Genomic DNA, 18418 nt, shown 5'->3' with positions numbered 1-18418 from the left:
GTGGCCATAAGGGAATTCAGGCTTCAAGCTCTGCATCATCAAAGCTTCTGGAACTATGTTGAGCTCTGTTAGCACTACCTGGACAGTGCATTTCCGTAACTGTGACCTTAAAGTGGCATTTAATTGTTGCTTTTTAAAATACAATCTCATAAGCATGATCTAACAGGATGGGACGGGGAAAATGTAGAGGAAGTTTCTCTACTGTGGCATGCCATTATCTGGAAATCCCACAAACCTTTCATCTCTTAGGATGATTTGCCTCGCGTCAAAACAGAAATCGAAGCCATGAAGAGCTTAAGCCACCAGAACATTTGTCGGTTATACCAGGTGATTGAGACGCCAAAGAAGATATTCATGATTCTAGAGGTAAGATTTGAAACCTCATTCTGCTTTTTAAAATACTTGCTGCTTAAGGCTAAAATGTTTCAGGAGCCTGAAATAGTCCCTGTCAGTAACTATTGGCATCTTTTTAGGATCTTTATCTTGGTCCTTCACAGTGGTATGTTGTCATTTGGGGCAGAACTTTTACCTCTTACTCCTTGAAATCTTAATGTTGTCTGATTAAGGCATTGAGGGTCTCCTGTTCCAAGCTGTTGGACTAAGGAGTGGTGGCAGCTATACAACCTAACAGGGTTAGTTTGCAACTGGTCTTTTGGCACTGTTCAAACCAACAAGAATGCTGTCCCAGAGTTTTGTGTCAGGTTCTTGGAAGTCCCCTCTTCTCTGTAACTTGTCTAGGGAGGGGATCAAGTGCCTGTAATCTTGGGGACATGACAGGATGGGGACAGAAGTGTCTCATCATGCCACCTTGTGTTTTGGTAGCAACCTGCATGCATGTAAGCTCCAAGCAAAACCCTCTTCCAGCATGTTAATACAATACAAGCAGCCTTTTCTCCTTGCCTATGATCATATGCCCTTTTAAAATGTAGTTTTTTGTGGGGGGTGTTATTAGGCTGTTGTTTTTATTTTGATTATATATTTTGTGGTTTTATATTTTGATTTTTTCTGTGAACCGCCCTGAGACCTCCGGGTATAGGGCGGTATATAAATTCAATAAATAAATAATATGAAAACCTCAGTCATGGAGTTCTAGAATTAGGCACAATAGAATATTTCCTCTCTAAACCTGCATTCTGCAAAGTGGCTCTAGTAATAATAATTTGTGCTGCTTTATTTATATTGTCACATCTCATGTATAATGTCAAGATGGTGTACAACAATAGATATAAACACAAGAAAACATAAAATGCCATAAAGGCAATACAAAATAATATTGCACTAGAAGTTCCCAGAGTGGTGCTCTACCAAATACAGAAATGTGGATTTGTTAGCCTGCTTGACTGCACAAAATAGCATTTTTAAAAAACAAACAAAAATTCTTTTCCTGTGTGGAGAAAAGACAGGCAGTTGACATGAGGAAGGAGTTAAATGTACAGGGGAAAGAGGAGCAAGAAGGCTTTTGAGTGACTAAAACTAAGTACAGAAGACACATTCCTCACTGGGTCTTAGCTGTGGGGTAGGGTGGGGGTGCAACTAGGATCCCCACAGGCTGCATCCTGCAGCTTTGTGAGCCTCTAGAAGACCTTCCCAAATGCTAATTAAGGATTCTGTGCCCTTTTTGTAAGAAGCATACTTCTTCATTGTATATATTCTTCATGTAAATGCTTTGGTATCATGCACACTCACACTGATCTCTTGCCCTTCAATAATCTGCTTCTTGTGGTATATTCAGGAAGTGTGTACCACACCTATGCATGCCACTGATAGGATTCTCCCAGATATGTGTTCCTTACCTGTGGAGCCCTTGCTGACTTCTATTCCAGAAGCTGCTACTCTGTGGTGGGTTGCACTGTGCTAGGACTGGAGAACACAGGAACTGCCTGGAAATACAGACATTGGCCTTCTGCGTATTAAACGTCCAACCCAAGCGATCACCAGAAGGATAGAAACTTGCCCTTTTCATAAATGAAAACTTGATTTGGTATCTTTGACAACTTCCCGGTTTCTAGATCCCGACAGTTTTTATCAGCCTGCTTTGTTGGCTTCAAGTTTAGCCAGTGCCTCTTAAACACTGTTGCCTTCTGCTTTCACTACAGTACTGCCCTGGCGGTGAGCTGTTTGATTACATCATTGCTAAGGATCGCTTAGCAGAAGAGGAGGCGCGCATCTTTTTCCGCCAGATTGTAGCTGCCATTGCATACGTACACAGTCAGGGGTATGCTCACAGGGATCTTAAGCCGGTAAGTGTGGAAGGTTGAAGCAGAGTTTCTTTAGGAATAAACTAGCTGTATGCCAGACTCCAAATAGTTTGCTGGGTTGGCTGCTCCTTCTGTTTTGCATGAAAGAAGCCCACAGCCAAAAAACCCAGTATCTGACATTCGGCCTCACTGCCATCATATCCACTGCTCTTTGCTTCTTGTCACACTTTTGTGGTTGACATGTCGCAGTGCTGTTGTGACGGTTGAAGCCACAGCTGGCAGAACTTCCATGCTGCAGCCTAGGCTCTGCACCTAGCGAGATGATGCTCCCTTGCCCATAATCTATGGTCCTCCAAGCTTTGCCTGCCCAACTGTTTCTGGCAAACAGTGCACTGTCTACTTTGTTTCACTTCCTTCAGCCACCATCCCTTAACTAAAACTTAGAAACTAGGTTTCTCCCTTTCCATAGAACATACAGCCCTTCCCTTCCTTTGATTAGCTTTTATTTGCCTTGGTTTCCTCAAGACCTTTAAAGCCCTATACGGCCTTGGACCCTCGTACCTACGGGACCGCCTCTCCTGGTATGCCCCACAGAGAAACTTACGGTCTTCAAATAAAAATATCTTGAAGGTCCCAGGCCACAGAGAAGTTAGGCTGGCCTCAACTAGAGCCAGGGCTTTTTCGGCTGTGGCTCCGACCTGGTGGAACACTCTGTCACAAGAGACTAGGGCCCTGCAGGACTTGACATCTTTCCGCAGGGCCTGCAAGACAGAGCTGTTCCGCCAGGCCTTTGGCCAGGGCACAGCCTGACTCCCTCCCTCGGCAATCTTCGCGGAGCTCTGGCCCAATAGTGGCCAGTGGCTTGAACTTAATTAATTTTATAATGAATGATTTTAGAGCGTTGTTTGTGTTGTACTTTTGTATTGCTTTATTGTTGTTAGCCGCCCTGAGCCCAGCTTCGGCTGGGGAGGGCGGGATATAAATAAAATTTATTATTATTATTATTATTGCATCAGCTGCCAGCCAAACTGACATCTTTCTCATCCCTTATAGAAGCTGCATTGTGAACAGCTTAGTTCCCAGAGCATCTGAGCATTCTGTGCCTCTAATCCCACTCAGCATAATTAGTGTCGTAGAGATTTTAGTGCAAGCTCCATAAAGATTCCTTTTGATTTTCTTCCAGTTCTTTCTCTAGCTCGGTCTAACTAAGAGACCACCTGGTTTTGTTTTCTATGTATGTTTTTAGGGTTGGGAATTTGACTGGAGTTTGTTTTCTCCTCGTCAACAATTTACAGCATAAGGTTGCTGTGTAAATTTACTTGCTTCTAATGTGCGGGTGGCGCTGTGGGTTAAACCACAGAGCCTAGGACTTGCCGATCAGAAGGTCGGCAGTTCGAATCCCCGCGACGGGGTGAGCTCCCGTTGCTCGGTCCCTGCTCCTGCCAACCTAGCAGTTTGAAAGCACGTCAAAGTGCAAGTAGATAAATAGGTACCACTCTGGTGGGAAGGTAAACGACATTTCTGTGCGCTGCTCTGGTTCGCCAGAAGCGGCTTAGTCATGCTGGCCACATGACCTGGAAACTGTACGCCGGCTCCCTCGGCCAATAAAGCGAGATGAGCACCGCAACCCCAGAGTCGGTCACGACTGGACCTAATAGTCAGGGGTCCCTTTACCTTTACCTTTAATGTGCAATCTCTCTTGTCAGGAAAACTTGCTGATTGATGCTGAGCATAACCTGAAGCTGATCGACTTTGGTCTCTGTGCAAAACCATTGGTGAGTTTGTGCAAAGCAATGAACTCTGCCATTTTGCCAATGGCACTAGAAAACACGGGATGCTATTGCTGTCATCAAGGTGAGATGATTGCTGTTTCATCTCCAAACCAAACCATGTCAGAGGTTTCCCGTCTTTCTTTCCTGCTCCAGAGATGCATTCTGATTAAAGCTGGATTTAAATAGCTCTGCTCAGCCGTGGGCATGCTGAAGCCCAGCCATTCACTTGGTTAATACTGAAAGGTGTGGTGTGATTTGGTTTGCGTTCAGATGACATGCTCCCCCATGATATATCCTGATTTTTCTTCTTTCCTACATTGTGGCTCTTCCCAGTACAATACTGAAGCAATTCAAAACATGTAAATATCGCAGAATGTTGGGCTGCTGGCTTCAGCAGATTGTTGAATTTCTGTTGATAAAGGATTGGAAACACAGGATCCTGAACACAAGCTTGTTATTAGACAGCTCTTTCCTTTCTTTATCTGGCCCTATGTGTGCTAAATTGAATTTAAGTGGGTTTGAGTACTTTGGCAGGTTAAAACGGAACAGGGTTAGAAGGTGGTTTCCTAGAGTTGCAGTTGGGAAACAAACTTAACTTCTAACCTGCGGACCTCCAGATGTTTTGGCCTACAACTCCCATGATCCCTAGCTAACAGGACCAGTGGTCAGGGATGATGGGAATTGTAGTCCAAAACATCTGGTGGGCCGAAGGTTGGGGATGCCTGACACGGAGTGGCTGAAAGGTGAAAGAGAAGAATGCAATAGCTTAACCCAGTGGTTTTCAGCCAGTGTGCTGTGGCACCCTGGGGTGCCTTGAATGATAGTCAGGGGTGCTGCGGGTGGCATTGGCCTCTGTCCCTGTTCCCTTCCTCCTCTGATGCCCTCTCATGTCTTTGCCTCCCAAAGGTCTGCACAGCTACACAGCAGCAGACGCAGCTACAAGCTCCCCAGGCGGATGGAGCCTCTGGGGCTGGCCGGGGGGTGTTTCCCAGGCCCCTGTGGGAGGCACCTCTCTTTGGGGCAGGGGGGGCAGCTCATAGACAAGGGGCGGCAGCTGCTGCTGCCCAGAGGACTCCCAAGGAGAAGAGAAGAGGCTGAACACCACAAGGGGAAGGTGTTCGAAAAAAAGTTAGAGGCTGCCAGCTCTGCAGGCAAGAGGTGACATATCAGGGTGCCACAGAAAGAATGTAGTTGGTCAAGGGAGACTCAAAAAGGTTGGTTTAACCCCATTGGGAACTGGGGAAGCAATCCAACTTTGCTTTTAACATCTTAGATATTTCGGGCTGACAATGCCCACTGTCAATTGCATCCATATCTAGGTGAAATGCAAAATGTGTCCTGTTGCAGATGTAGCTTACTATGTTGTTCTTGCTGTAGGGTGGTCTGGATTACCATCTAAGCACTTGCTGTGGAAGTCCAGCCTATGCAGCACCAGAGCTGATTCAGGGCAAAGCTTACATTGGCTCAGAGGTATTGTAGTAGATTCTTTAACATTTCTCGATATTGACTCTTGCATACACATTTTCTTTACAGAATGGCCGCTGCGTAAAATGCAACAAAGTCTGTTAACTTTCTGAAGTGGGAGCAATTTTAAAGGGGCATACGTGACAACTGTGTATGTGGATAATATTGTTTTCAGCATCTTCTGCAAAGATGCAGTCGTAGTCTCTGGTCATCCCTTCAGTGCTGTTGCATCTTTTATTCCTCTTCTGCAATATCTTCCTCTGTTACCTTATGGAGTAGGCAATGGGGGCACCCTCCAAATGGAACAGGAAAGCCTTCCTCTCCTGCTAATCTTGAACCTTTTGTCTTAACACTCTACGAGCTGTGTGCTCTACCTCTCCTCTAATGGCATACATCGCTGAAAGGCTAAATCTGTGGCAGTGTCCACACTTTCGTCTGGCCTTTGTTGTCAATGACTCAGTGGTGGGTTCTGAGAAATTTATGGGTGCTAGGGCCCAAGGGGCAGAGGCTTCTTCTTGACCTCACCCTGTTTTAAATTGTGTGGTAGTCAGTCCCCTACTTTGCTCCAAACTAATCTCCTCCCCATCTTGCAGCTAGGATGAGCATTATCCCTGCAATTACACTGTCCTTTTGGGGGACATTGAAAGCTGGAGACGAAGGCTGGGGCTTGTTGCTGAAATGCTTTGAAGGCACAGGACCACAGAATGCAAACCTTTGTCTCTTCCTCACCCACCCACAAAGAAAACCTCTTGGAGCTGCAAGGGAGCTGGGGTTTGTTACTGTAGGGTAGGGCTTTCTTGCAAGGTGTGCCACACAACTGCAGGGGTGACCATGGCTCCAGCTTCATGGTTGGGCAAGAGACTGGGGCTTGTTGTGCTCACCAGAGTGCAGCAGTGCAGCCTTTGTGGTGAATGTGGCCAGCAACACTGGGGACCCCAAGGGCTGGGCAGTTAACATCAGAAGTTGATAGCCAGTACCTACCATAACTGTTGAGAGGTGACCATGACTTTGTTTATTATTTTGTATTAGGGCTGTGTGGGATGTTTGTGCACAAAGTGACCAACCTTTATATTTTTCTAACTTACCTGCTTGTCATCCAAGGCTGACATTTGGAGCATGGGAGTGCTTTTGTTTGCTCTGCTCTGTGGATTTCTACCATTCGACGACGATAATGTTATGGTGCTCTACAAGAAAATAGTGGTATGTATTCTGGCATATGTACTATTTCCAGGATTTGGGTCTTCATGCTCATGGGAGGATGCTTGAGCAGCAACCGTGGGAGAGACCTGTTTGCAACAGGGTTTGGGGGATTTACAGCAAGAAGCCCTTTCATAGCTATTAAAACTTGTTCTCTTGATCTTGCTGATTCTCATGGAAGCCTAAGGAAGCTCTTTTGTGATATCCCAGTGGCTTTTTTTTAAAGGCCCACCTTGGGATAATCTTGGCATTTGAATTCTGCTATGTTCTTTCTTCAATTCCCCCACCCCACCCAAACATTCTTGTAGTCTGTTAGACCCTATCGACTATCTTAGCAGAAAGGCACCCAGGCTCTTGTGTTGTGTTTCGGTCAGCCTTTTAAGAAATCTCCTAAAAGTGCTGGCAAGAGGCCAGGACAGCAGCTTTGGCATGCAGAAGCACTCATTCAGTTGTAAGCACCCACATGATTTAATCTGCCCAGGACAATTTCTTCCCTTGCACGTTAGTCAGGTGTGTAATTATTTTTATGCTGCATGCATTAGTCTTGGAGGTGTGGTGATTTTTCTCCCCATGTTGTGAAGTACAGAAGGTACAGGCCTTCTGTAGCATCCTCCCCCCATGCCCTGCCCCATTGCTTGCTAGGGGGCAGGGGGAGCATATTGGTGAGAAGGCACACTCTGTATTATCTGGCTCTAGATAGGGTAGTGCATTAAATCTCACTTGTGATAAATGTTCAGGTCAGCACCTAAGAAACCTGTGCAGCTATAACTTGACACAGTGCCGATCAATTGGGCCTAATCATCCCTGGCTGTAAATCCAGCAGGGTGCCTGCAAAATGGCCCTAAGGTTTGGCCAATAGCCTGTGCTTAACTTGATCTGCTTAGTGCTGCCACTAGGCAGGGGTTACCTCTTACTCTGCTCAACACCTTCAGCCTCAATGGCTACATGTTCTGCATTCAGAAGGTCCTAGGTGTTGTCCCAGAATCTCTGGTAGCAGATGAGAGGCGTCTACTTTGAGACCCAGTCTACTTTGTTGCCAGTTAAAATAGGCAGCACTGGACTTGGTGGTCTACAGGTTTGATTCTGTAGAAGGCAGTCCGAGTGTTTGTGCTGTGCTGGACTTGAGGGCTTCCTGATTTGGCCTTATAATGAAAGTAGGCCATTCTAAGGCCTGGGTTAGGTAGCCAGCTGCCTCTTGTAACTTGACTTGCAGCTAATATGTGAGCTAATACTAGATAAAGTTAGATTATGCAATGTACTGCTGGCTCATACTATAGTTGTGTAATATATAAAAAAATTAAAAAAAATTCTCCAGTAGCACCTTAGAGACCAATTAAGTTTGTTCTTGGTATAAGCTTTCGTGTGCATGTACACTTCTTCAGATTCATATCTGAAGAAGTGTGCATGCACACAAAAGCTTATACCAAGAACAAACTTAGTTGGTCTCTAAGGTGCTACTGGAGAATTTTTTTATATATTTTGACTGCATCAGACCAGCATGGCTGCCTACCTGAATATAGTTGTGTAGGCACTTCTAGATTTCTTCTGAAACAAACTCCTATGTAACTAGCTTTTAGGGATGATCTGCAGTCAACATCTTCTAGTTGCATGAGATTAAACATTTCACAGATTTCCCATCCATGTGTTTTTGCTTTGAATCTTACTAGGTTTGTCTCTTCTAAACTGAAGGGTCCTAATTTAGCTTTTCCTCTACTGTAGAAGGCATTCTATGTCCTGACCTCATTTCTACTCTTCTCTAGCTTTGGAGGAAAGACAACTCTCCTGCTCTGCTCAGTGTCAGTGATATGGCTACATATTAGCTTGTTAAATAAGGTGTGCCCTGTCCTTTGCATCCCTTAAGTTTGTTGGTGATTATTATGTCTGCCCTTGGAATGTGGATGTTTTCCCAAGAGAAGATTCTCTGATCTTCAGTAATGAAGACCCAGACCTTTCAAATGAATAAACCCTTGGAGGCATTGCTTTAAAACAATGTACAATTACATGGTAATATAGTATATTTAAGGACAAAATGTAAAGATGCAGGCTTTGATAGAACTGAAAAGAGCTTTGGGGAAGCAATTGGTTGCATATCTCAGAATCAGGGTTCACAATACAGGAGAAGGTATGGAGGAAGGAAGTTAGCATCTGGGGAGCCTGACTTGCCTTATGACTTTGTGGTGGGCATTGAATATAAACTGGGTGTAGGGAGGGAACTAACTTTAATAATAATCACATTTCACCCTAAGGTCCCAGGGTGGGGTGTAACAATTTTAAAGACAACAATAAAAACAGTTTTAAATAGAAAAAAATACAGTCAAGAAAAGTAGGACAGGGTCCTGAAAATATACAGCCAGTAATCTAACTGCTGCATTTTGGACCAATTGAAGTTTCCGAGTCTTCTTCACACAGTGCACAGTGCAATAATCAAATTTAGAAGTATAGGGGGAGCCCCTGGTAAATGAGCTCTGCATTGGTGTTCAGAAGCTCTGAAGAGGCAGGAAGACACAACCCTCCTGTTCCTCCCACTAAAGGCATCTTTACTGTTTCCCCAAAAGCAAGAAAGGGAAACTTGAGGCTCATATGATTCTGTTCAACTCCAGCTCCCATCAGCACCAACCAGCATGGCCAGTAGCCAGGAATAATGGGAGTTGTAGTCCAGCAACTTCTGGAGGGCCACCATCCCTACCGGGAAACAGGGTCTTAAAATCCTCACAGAGCTTGTTTCCAGTAAGCTTAAGATACCAGAGGCTATTGTAAAAAGTTTCTTAAAAATTGGATGGTTAGATTAAGAATGTATTATGCACACCAAATGACTAGGTGGGAGAAGGAAGGGGAAAGGCCCCCTAATGCCTGTAAACAAGGAGTGATTAAGATCTTTTTAAGGTGTCCAGGTCTGTGGCTCAAAACTACAAGATACCTTGTGGGTCTTGAGCCTTTGGATTGTCCTTCTGTCGCTTACCTGGTCATCAAGCAAAATCTATTTCCTTTATAAACCTAAGTTCTCAGGAACAGCTTTCAATAGTTTCCTATCTGCTCTTCAGTAGATGGATGAGTGCTGCCCACAGATTAAAATCACTTCTAGTTTTTCACTTCCAGCCCTCTTAAATTTGACTTATCAGAAGCTGGAGAAGTAAAGCAGCTGATCAAAAACTATAGCTGTAGCCTACATTTATATTTGGGCACTAAATGTGCAGAATATAATGTCCTTGACTCATCCAGTGCAGTGAGGTGACGTCTGCAATGATTGAGTGCTATGATGCAGACTGTGGAAAGCTTCAATCATATGGAGAATTGGGTATTACACTGGCTATTAACACTGAATTTCATTCAAGCTCTTTGAGTTCACTCTTCTAAAGATGAGCGGTTTCATACTTAATTTTTTTGTCTGCTTTTGGAGTAAAATCTTGCGCTGCATAGATACCCATGTTGGTCCATTTAATGTTCCTACCAACTTGCCCACTGGAGGTCAGGCTGTGTTGCTGTTACTTTTCAGGGTCAACCCTGAAACCTAACAAGCACCCTATATTTTGCTTGGGGGGTGGGTGGTAGAAAACTCTGATTGGTTCAAGTGATGGCTGTTCCACTAATTCAACTAGAACTAATGCTAAAACTACTTTCTCTACAGAGGGGGAAATATGAGACACCAAAATGGCTCTCACCTGCCAGTGAACTACTGCTGCACCAGATGCTGCAGGTAATAAGAGCATAAGCGCAATGGACCAATGGTTCAGTATTCTGTTCTTACAGTGACCATCCCAGATGTCTATGGAAAGTCCACAAGCAGGATTTGAGTGCAACAGCACTCTTCCAACCCCTGATTCCCAGTGACAGATATTCAGAGGCTTCCTGAGTCTGGCCATGGTGGGAGAACATAGCCATTGTCAGTGACCTATAGCCTTATCCTTCATAGATTTGATTCATCCAAGTTGCCGTCTCCGCATCTTGTGGAAGCAAATTCTCTTTCTGCCCCACTTCTAGTAAATGTCTTCTTTTCTCTGGAATGGTCTTCTAATAGGAGCAGTGATTTAAGGAACGTTGGTGTTTTAAGTCCACAGAGCCCTGAAAGAGGTCCATCCCGTTTCCCACAGTGGCCAGTTAGGTGCTTCCGAGAAGCTCACCGTTAGGGCATGCAAGCTGGCCTTGAAGCATGCTGTCTCTGGAGGTTGCATCTATCATAGCTAATAGCTGTCAACAGCCCTATCCACCCTGAATTTGTCCCATCACTTCTTATAGCGTTGCACCTTTATTATATAGAGAGGAGGGAAATCCATGAAGGCTTCAGCTTGGGTCGCTTTAGCAAAAAGCAACTACTGTTCTTCCTTTTACCCCACCTTGTCTTTAAAAAGGGGGGAGAAATCCCAATCTGCTTAACGAAAGTGGGAAATTAAGATGGATGTGACCAGACTCTCTCCTGCCAGTTACAGGGATGCAAGTTACTGATCCTTGTACCTCACCCAGACATCACAGTGGTACTAACAGCATTTTACAGTTTTACAGTTTCTTAACATAGTAAAGCAAATGAATGGAACATTACACCCCTGAAATCAGGGCTGATGGAATGGTTTGTTCCTGTTATCCGGAACAGGAACATCATGATAGTTTTCAGGACAAACCTTCAGACATGTCTTGGAAAAACTATGTTTAGCCTTTTGCTTAACTTCACAGCTCCATCCTTATAGCAGAGGATTGCTAAAATATATGGTACAGTTATTTATTGTGATTAAAGTAACTGTTTCTTGAAATGCACCTCTACTCTTACCCACTAGGTGGACCCAAAGAAACGGATTATGGTTAAGCATCTCTTAAGTCACCCCTGGCTCATGCATGGCTACTCATTTGCTGTCCAGTGGCAAAGTAAATACCCTGTGAGTAAATGAATTCATCTGAACAAGAGCAATATAACAAAGCTGAATCTAGGCTAATGTGGCATGGTAACAAGGTGAAGTGTCTCTCCTAAATGGAACACTAAACTGAATCTTCTAGGCCTTTCACAGAGTGTTGTGTGTTTAAAAGAGTTCAGAATTCTTATAATGAAAGAAATCAGTATCCTTGCATGATGCAGCCAGCTGCTAAGCATTTTGTGTACTGTCTGCACCAGTGGTGAATACAAGTCTCCTGTGGGTTTCTAGACTGAGCTCAAGAGCAGGCTGCACCTTTATTCTGTACTTGCCTACCATTGTGAAGTTTTAAAGAGCATGTGCAACACACTTAACAATGAGCCATATATGTGTATCTGTGTCAAAACAACCTGATTTGACTGGAATCCAACAGCAGTGATGAGAGAGATATAACATATTATTATTTTATACATACAGTGGTACCTCAGGTTAAGTACTTAATTCGTTCCGGAGGTCCGTACTTAACCTGAAACTGCTTTTAACCTGAAGCACCACTTTAGCTAATGGGGCCTCCTGCTGCTGCCGTGCCACTGGAGCACGATTTCTGTTCTTATCCTGAAGCAAAGTTCTTAACCTGAAGCACTATTTCTGGGTTAGCAGAGTCTGTAACCTGAAGCGTATGTAACCTGAAGCGTATGTAACCCGAGGTACCACTGTATTATATAACTAAATTGCTGTTGCCTTTTTTCCTCATTAAGCGAGCATTGAACACATGAGCATATAGCTCAGTGGTGGGGACCTTCTGGCCCATAGGTCTAGCTAGATCCACCAGTCTGTTCCTCGCAAACCACACCAACCTGCTTCTGATGCTATGCCAGGTGTCGGGTGCAGGAAATTTCAAGCCACAACTAATAATGAAGAAGTGTGCTTGCAATTCTTCCTTTGTATTCCTGACTCTAAGCCAGGAGTGAAATGGATCTTCCTTTGCAGATGTGACTTGAGCCAACGAAAGCCTGGCAAAGTGACCTGCAGTGGGGGAGAGCTGTTCATTGAATTCAGACATAGATACATACATAGGAAGCAGCTGATTGACTTTGTCCATCTAGCCTGGCATGGTTTGTTCTGACCAGCAGAGGCTCTCCACAGTGTTGGGCAGAGACCTTTCTATGCAGCCAAATAAGCAGCAGGTCCATTTGAAATCTAGTGGTTGCTATGCTTGCATATAGGCGATGAGCCCGACGAAATTATTCACACCGGCCACTGCCCATTGAGTGTCACTGTTTCTCTATACTAGAACACTCTACCTTTATTTATGCTTGGCTACATATACTTAAACATATTTTGTTTCAATTCTTCTCTCTCGGACTGCAAAGTAACAGTATGCTGTAGCACCAGGCACAATAGGAGATCATTCAGAATTGGTTTCAATCTAGAAAAAACTGCTAGTAAGAACAAGCTGAGACATACTAGCTCTCGGCATCTAAACATCTGACACTATATCTATTCTGCTGAGTGAACTATGAAAAAAAACGCAAAACAGGGCTGCAAAAACTAATAGGAAATTGAACGCTTGACTTCAGAAATGCTTGCCCAGTTCCAAATATTTATATTTTCTCACCATTTTAAGTGGAGGGTCCTCTTCCCACCTCCAGCTCTAAAGTGTGCAGATGTTAATAGATACCAACATAATGCTATGTAGTCCTGTAAATGATTCCCCATGGGTATTTTGCAATCAAGGATTACAGACCACTTGGGTATTTTTTTCAAACAAAATTGTGTAAATAAATACGGGGTTAGGTATACTTAAATGCAAAATGTTCTGGAGATCTGACAGTTAAGAGTAGACATAGTGATCCAGTGGAAAAGTGTGTGATGGAAAAGAGCCAGCGGTGTGCAGGTCTTTAAAAAATGAGGGTGGGTGTATTGGCAGTTTTAACACCAATATTTAAACAGATCTTTTTCCCTCCCAGCTTGGGCGTCTTGATGAAGACTGCATAACAGAACTTTCGGTGTATCACAAATGTAGCAGAGAAAGTATGGCAGAGATGATTTCAGAGGTAATGTTTGACTTTAATAATAATTCCTGAGAGATTTAGTTGTTCACACATCTAATATTCAATCCTGTAGAGTGTGTCTCAAAACTAACATCTCTATTTTAGAACTACGTAGTTTAAGCCCTCTAATACATCTGTGACTGTAGCTGCCTCAAACTCTAAATTTAGAACTGTTACTGAATAGATTGGTCCACTGCTACCAGTCATCCACTGCAGTGAAGGGCTGGGAGAGGGTTAGGGTTTTTCAAGACTTTACTCTTGGTCATGGGTAGGCAACCTAAGACCCGGGGGCCGGATCCTGCCCCATTGACTTCTAAATCCGGCCCGCGGACAGTCAGTGAATCATGTGTTTTTACATGGGTGGAATGTGTGCTTTTATTTAAAATGCATCTCTGGGTTATTTGTGGGGCATAGGAATTTGTTCATTTATATATATATTCCAAAATATAGACCGTCCGTCCCACAAGGTCTGAGGGACAGTGGACCGGCCCCCTGCTGAAAAAGTTTGCTGACTCTTGGTTCTTGTGCTGGGAGACATGAGCAGCTGAGTCCAGGCACCTTACATCTTAAGCTACCAGTACAGCTCCCATACTACCGTATTTTTCGCACCATAGGGCGCACTGGACCATAGGGCGCACCTAGTTTTGGGAGGCGGGAAACAAGAAAAAATTATTCTGAACCCCAGAAGCCAGAACAGCAAGAGGGATCTGGCTTCTGGGATACCGTGTGGCTGTTCTGGCTTCTGGGGTAACCGCGCCAAGCCTCTTCAGGGCAGCGGGATGAAGGCTCCCCCTGCCCAAAGAGGCTGCGCAGGGCTAAAGCAGAAGCCAGGACAGACGCGTCGCTGAAGGGGCACTGCGCCTTCTCTCTCTCTCTGCGCAGCGCCCCTCCTTCACAGGAGAGGCGCTGCACAGAGAGGGAGAAGGGGCAGCGCCCTTCAGCGAAGCTGGAGAAGGAACAGAAGGAGACCCTTCTGTTCCTCCTCTGGCTTCCAGGACAGGCGTGTCGCTGCGAAGCGGGAGGAGGAACAGAAGGAGACCCTTCTGTTCCTCCTCCGGCTTCACTGGACAGGCGTGTTGCTCAAGGGGCGCTGCGCCTTCTCTCTCTCTCTGCGCGTCACCGCGAAGCCAAGGAGCCTGCATTCGCTCCATAGGACGCACACACATTTCCCCTTCATTTTTGGAGGGGAAAAAGTGCGTCCTATAGAGCGAAAAATACGGTAATTATTTGCCCAGACTCTGCTGTGTTGCAATGCCTCCTGTATGGTGGTATCTGCTTGAACTGCAGCTTTTCAGCCTGCTATGGACATGTGATTTGGTTAGCTCTCTCTATGGTTTTTACTTCCAGTTATAACCAAAGTTCCTCAATATGTTATTCATCTGCGGGTGTTAATAGCACAGACCACCCATCTCATCTGGAACGTCATATCTAACCTGCCTTTGATTCATGGCTATCTTCTGAACATGTCATCTGCCTCTAGCCTGTTCTACCTTTGTCTGCCTTTGCCAGAATCAGCCCCTAGTTTCAGCCTGTCACAAAACTAGGCTCCGGCCTATGAGAGACTTGCTGCAGGAACCCAAGTTTATACCTTAAACATGACCAGAATCATTTGTCAGACACATACTTTTCTGAACAAGCTTCTTTGGAGCGACAGAGTTCCATGAAGATAAAAACTGGAAACAACTGGAACTCTACAGAAGGACATAACTTGATATGTTGGCTATGAACAGAAGTAACATTCCTTATGTCATGTTTCCATCTGAAGAACTCATTTTAGATTAAGATGCATTGGGACGCTTGGAAAATGTGTATCTTTAACCTCATTGTTTCTTTAACCTCACTGTTTGAGTTTTGTTTATGACACTAATATACGAATACTTGGAATAAGTTTCTTGCTGGTACTTTTTTGGTGAGATCAACAAATTTGCAGTTCTGCTAGCCAGCAGCAGCAAACCTGTCTGAAGAGGTGCCTTTTATATGCTTCTGCAATGGAGCATACACAAAAATTAACGATAAAGTGCAGATACTCACATTCTGTGTACTGTACACTAAATTATATCTTTGATTTAGAATGTAATCTGATTAGATCTGATCTTTGAAAGACTGGCTTAAGTTGGTTGTCTTCAAGTTATTTACTATTAAAAGAATGTTTTCCATATCAGCCATGAAATCCATATTGCAGAGGGTGCCAGGTATCAGGCCAGGCCAATTGGTTCACAAAGGGTGATAGGTGTGCTCTTTGGCATCTCTCAGAGCATACGCTAGCAATTTCCAACAATTATGTTGCCTGAAATAAATGTTGGTGAGCAATAATCTGACTCTTCAGGGAATGGTTCTCATCACTGGTCTCGCTGAAGAACCTGATAGGCTTCTGAGGGAACCAGAGGATTCCCCTTAGCACAGTTCAAAGCCACTGATATAAGCAATTGGTCTCTTGCAAATATCCTCGTCAATAGATTTTACCAGTTGTAAGTAGAAATTCTTGTGTTTTGCATCTCTTAAGAAGAACTTGCAGATCTAAATTGTTGCTGCTCAGGCAGCATCTTCATGGCAATCAGCTGCTTATTTCATGGTAAGAATTTGCATATTTCATGGCACATTGACTCGGAAGTACGGACTATTCTACAATTATAAAATTAATGCAGTGGAGGTTTGAAGCAGAAGGTGAATTTCACAGAAATCTGTGATCATAGTGGTGGGGGGAGACGAATTAATGGAGTTTTGAATCTAAATTGCTAAACTTATTTCAGATGGGCATGAACATGGCTAGGGTTTTTTAAAGGTGTTTTTTTTTTTCAAAGTTGTTGAAAAGGCAAAAGCAAGAGATGTATAAACCTAATTTTTCAGATAATTATGTTCGGTTCTATAATAAGACAAAAATTGTTTTAGAACCAGCCCATATATTCAGAACTCTGACATCTCCTTCCCTTCAAGAAAAAAGGGGAGGGGGATTTTGAAGTGTGGAAATGAGAAGGCATTGGCTGATCAGCCTTTTCTGGTGCTTTTTGAGGAAAGTATTTATGTTCTGAAATCTTTCTAGTTGCTTCCTTATTCCATCATCTGGCACTGCAAGATTCCCTTCACTTAGCATAGGACTCCCTTGCCTTTTCTCCAATTTTCCTTTTTTAAAATCTCTGTCCTGCAGTTCTGCTCGGATAAACTTTTTGATATGATGGTACCAGTGACAACATGCCTTTTATGTTCTCTTGTGTAAAAACCCATTGACTATATTTGGAAGGAAAAGTTTACAAAAATTCTGTGCTGAACACAATGAAGTTACAGTAAGGTGTTTTTTAAAAGGTGGGGTAAAAAATACTTAGACTATATGCGGTTTAAGCTTTTCTGGAATGTGGCATTGATTTTGGGTACGTCCACCCTCCACTGTCCCCTGCTTTTCAAGAAGATGGCTGAGAAAGTAACCCAGATCTATTTGTATTCTTAGTGGAAATATGATCATGTGACTGCAACATACCTTTTGCTTCAATCAAAGAAAGCACATGGTAAACCTGTTCGTCTAAGGATTCCAAATGTAATGGCAGAAGGTGCTAGCATCACTCCATCCAGAGAACAGAAGGTGTGTGATTCATATTTTGTCACTGTCTTGCTCCTAAAGCTTGCTGTGTTTTCATCCCGCCCCCCCCCCCCAAGAATGGTGCAGCTAAACAAGGCTTTGCTGGGTGTTTTGACTTGGCAGCAAGTAGTATAATGAAATTTCAGCTATAGAGTGAACTATTTATTTATGAAAATATTTTTACACCCCATATCGTAACATACCAGGAGGGTATGCAATATTAAAACATAAAACAAAATTAAAAACAATGCAAATAATTATTAAAGTGACCGGGTAGTTAAAAAAATTTAAAAAATGGCTACAAAGGTTTAGAATGAAGTGTCTTCAATAGATGAAAGTCAAAAGTGAGAGTGCTTGATGAATCTCTCCTGAAAGGGTGTTCCACAGCATGGGGCTGACAGCACTAACTTCCAGTTGAGGTCAGTTGGGTCACTATTACATTGGAGACAGCTCATAACACTGCTCCAGAGCTGGAACCCAGAGAAGGGACTGAAGGCACGGGATATCCCTATGTTTAAATCTAAGCAAATCTCTGCCTGCATGGATGGGAGATTGCTTGGCAGTGCTATCTGAGTGGGTATGACCTTTTGAAAGGAAGGGTGTGACAGAAGTATCAAAAATAAAATGGGTTTTTGCCACAGAACCCTCCAAACGCAAAATGCCGTTTCCTCTTCGAAGCAGGCTGTATTGTCCAAGCCTTCATTGCAGTGGAACCAAGGCAGGCTTGTATGTTATGATTTGCCAGATGCTACTGAAGGACATTCCTAATACGGATGATGCCTTGTCCAAGGATCAGACAAGGTCCTCTGAAGCTTTTTGCCTCCCCTCCAAGGGGAGAAGTCATCCCTCTCTCCAGAATGACCAAGTGGTAGGAAGACAGCTTAATGCTGATCCACGGGAACTGAGTTGAACCACTCAATTCAGCATGGTATGCTCGTCATTCACGAAGCTTTTCCTTTAACCTCACTGAAACAAATAAGTGCGGGTACCCAAAAGGCTGGATTATTATTTTTGTAATGTCTTTGAGACATTTAGAATTAACTGAGAAGGGTTTTGAAAGTGCACTCATTTAATGAAATGAACTATACCTCTTTGAACAGGTTTTCAAAAAGGCCCTGTCTTACGATGGTAATCTAGATGGGAATGAAATGGCATGTGGCTTTGGATCCATGGAATTCCTAGCCTGTTGTGAGGAATCTCAGCCTGTTTGCAATACACCCAAAACAAAGCAGGTATCTTGTACCTATTAACTAAATGATAGATTTTTTAAAAAAATTATGCTTGCCTCTGATGTTTAAAACGTTGGTATTGGCTTAGAGGTTGT

The 18418-nt window shown here is 43.7% G+C and overlaps 1 protein-coding gene across 3 annotated transcripts in view; it reads left to right on the top strand.

Annotated features, from left to right (window-relative positions):
* Window positions 1–18418, top strand: part of MELK (maternal embryonic leucine zipper kinase) — a 33688-nt gene that overhangs the window by 8590 nt on the left and 6680 nt on the right. For all 3 annotated transcript variants that reach the window (XM_083593265.1, XM_083593264.1, XM_083593266.1), the window contains exons 4-13: window positions 250–366; window positions 2097–2240; window positions 3905–3973; window positions 5348–5440; window positions 6536–6634; window positions 10257–10325; window positions 11398–11496; window positions 13440–13526; window positions 16966–17097; window positions 18195–18326. In XM_083593265.1, coding sequence (XP_083449391.1) covers window positions 250–366; window positions 2097–2240; window positions 3905–3973; window positions 5348–5440; window positions 6536–6634; window positions 10257–10325; window positions 11398–11496; window positions 13440–13526; window positions 16966–17097; window positions 18195–18326 — 1041 coding nt within the window. The remainder of the gene's footprint in view (window positions 1–249; window positions 367–2096; window positions 2241–3904; window positions 3974–5347; window positions 5441–6535; window positions 6635–10256; window positions 10326–11397; window positions 11497–13439; window positions 13527–16965; window positions 17098–18194; window positions 18327–18418) is intronic.

The sequence above is a fragment of the Podarcis filfolensis genome (genome assembly GCF_964270895.1).
Source record: "Podarcis filfolensis genome assembly, chromosome: 17".
Classification (NCBI taxonomy): Eukaryota; Metazoa; Chordata; class Lepidosauria; order Squamata; family Lacertidae; genus Podarcis; species Podarcis filfolensis.
This window is presented reverse-complemented; position numbering and strand designations above follow the sequence as displayed.